A 2,296-nucleotide genomic window follows, 5' to 3' on the forward strand; every position below is an offset into this window, starting at 1 on the left:
TTCGAAAATGAAAGTGATTGCGGCACCAACCAGAACGACGGCGACCAGGCAGCAGCGAACACTCCTGCGGGTCCACCTAAAGGCCCATCGACGACAGAAAGTGATTCCCCGGATGAAGCTGAGGCACCTCTTCCGCAAGTAAAATTTTCGAAGCACCAGATGAGCTCAAACTGACAGAGTAGTGCTTGTTTTCACCGCACGAACCGAACAGGCTTCTCTCGGCCCTAGGTCAGAGCGTGCACCTACAACTTCGAGCGGCTCGAAATTGAAGACCGAGTTTGATAATTCATCCAGTGAGAGTGGGAATGGACAGGTTACTGGAGCTGCGACTAAGTACTACTAGCTCGAAGTGTTGATCGGTGAATTATTGTTGTGCAGCATACGTCAGGGTGGAAGCCTTCTGGACGAGTCACGATCTTTGAAACGGAGTAAGCAGAAGCTGGTCGACGAGGTGGACAGGTAGGAGAAAGGTGGACTCACGGTGAACTGCTATGGGGCTGATGTCAGCTTATTACGCAATATCGCAGCCCATGGTCAGTACCCACCAGCTGATATGGTCGATCGTCTACGTGCATTGATCGCTGAGGTACCTCAACGATAGGCACGACTTCATATAACGTTGCCTTTTCGTGAGGTACATGTCCGAATGGGAGAGTCTGGGCTTCGCAACGTCAAACAACTATCCAATGCCCTGTCATTCGTCACCAGTGAATGGCTGTTCTACCACACTCGTGAGTCTTCGCGAGCCTTGCGTTCGCGTATTGCTCAACGCCCGATCAGTTCGAACATGCCCGGAGCTGACATGGTCCGGTGTCTCGGGGTATATGAATCAGGCCTTCACTGACGATAAGGAGAAGGAGATGGCAGATAGACTCGCCAGAACCTTCAAGAGGTTATGAGGTCGTGAGGTATTGTTCTCATGCATTTTTTCTCATTGTAGGGCATTTTGGGATTTGCATAGGGAAGACCTGCAGAAGCGGCCCCCAGATTACTCCTTCGTTTTCGCCAGGTTGTCGGAGCTACGGTCGAGAATGTGCAGTTTCTTGCCCCAGGTCCGATCGGATCTGGTATTCTCAGTGGTATTCATCAGTGCCTAGTATTTCAGGCCAGGCAGACTGAGTTCGCCTCTCGTCTGGACCTGGAGCTTCTCAAGCAGCAGATTGAACATCAGGCGTTTGATCGGGAGACATTCGTGCAGGTAAAAAGTAGATTGCGTTCTGAGACACTCGCTCTGCTCATTCCGAAACATCATGGCAATTCTGTATGATCGTGGCATGATTAGAAACGGTTCAGTATTATACCTAAAGCATCAACGACCACTGGGTTAGGGGCGATACGTTGCTCGTTATAGTATCGTCTCCGCAGGTGCTCAGAGTCGTGGTAGACATGTTGTATCGTCTGGAGTCACCGGCATCACACAAGAAAACTGTTCAATGGTTCGAGGAAGATATAATGAAGAAGCCATCCCTCACCGAATACGGTTCTGCCGAAGTACAAGTTGTCGCACTAGTATCTTGCGAGTTAGTCTATATTCAGGATGCTATGAAGGCGTTCCACGAGGAGATAGTTGACTCTTTGTCTTTCCTATTCGAGCAGTGTGACGTTTTAGAGGCTGAGCTGCAGAGTTACAGGACTACACAGGTATCACGACGCTTTGGAGCGCACTCGCTGAATCGCGCTGCTATACAGGTTTCGATGAAGGAGAGGAGACAACTTGAATTTGAACATTTCATGCGGGTAATACGTTGATGATCGTATCTTGCCGTGGTCAAGGCGTTCGTCAGATGATTGATGTCGGCGTGGTAGATCTGTCCGCGTCAAAGAAAATGTTTCGTAATGGCCTCTTGAAACTCGGTGACAACGCGCAGAGTATTGTGGAAGCTAGTCTGCAGTCGGAAGCACTCATGCATCAACTGGCGGGCCGGTGAGTTCGACGATATGTGAGAGTGAGCTCTTCTTATAGTAAGCTCATCCGTCAGACTACTCCTCTTGGAACTAGCCGAGTTATGCTGCCATGGCGTTGACAAGGAGACCTTGCATGACAGCCATGAGGTAGTGGAGCTTCTCGCGTTCAGGGAGTCACTTGTTCGTACGCGATAGATACCTGAACCTTTGAGACCCGATACTTCGCGTTTGATCCAGTTTGCTCACGAGTTGATGGCCACGGCTGAGCTTGCTGCGATCGCTGTTGTTCTGCACCAATTCAAGTTATCGTCAAAACTCACGACCAATGTTGCAGTCATGACACGTATGTTCGAAAGACTCTGGAGGGTTATGAGGCTAAGAGTGTAGGACT

General features: G+C 49.9%; 1 protein-coding gene across 1 annotated transcript; it reads left to right on the top strand.

Annotated features, from left to right (window-relative positions):
- Nucleotides 1-163: 163 nt before the first annotated feature.
- Pmar_PMAR015700 (hypothetical protein) lies at nucleotides 164-2,052 on the top strand (the record flags this gene model as incomplete). Its single annotated transcript, XM_002768284.1, has 13 exons — nucleotides 164-178; nucleotides 229-333; nucleotides 379-459; nucleotides 508-586; nucleotides 635-731; nucleotides 781-892; nucleotides 941-1,052; nucleotides 1,106-1,198; nucleotides 1,366-1,491; nucleotides 1,537-1,641; nucleotides 1,690-1,737; nucleotides 1,785-1,924; nucleotides 1,980-2,052. Coding segments are annotated over 13 exons (1,185 nt in total), but the record flags the coding sequence as incomplete, so codon positions are not given.
- Between the last annotated feature and the right edge of the window lie 244 nt (nucleotides 2,053-2,296).

The sequence above is a fragment of the Perkinsus marinus genome, assembly GCF_000006405.1.
Source record: "Perkinsus marinus ATCC 50983 genomic scaffold scf_1104296968876, whole genome shotgun sequence".
In the NCBI taxonomy this organism is placed as follows: Eukaryota; Perkinsozoa; order Perkinsida; family Perkinsidae; genus Perkinsus; species Perkinsus marinus.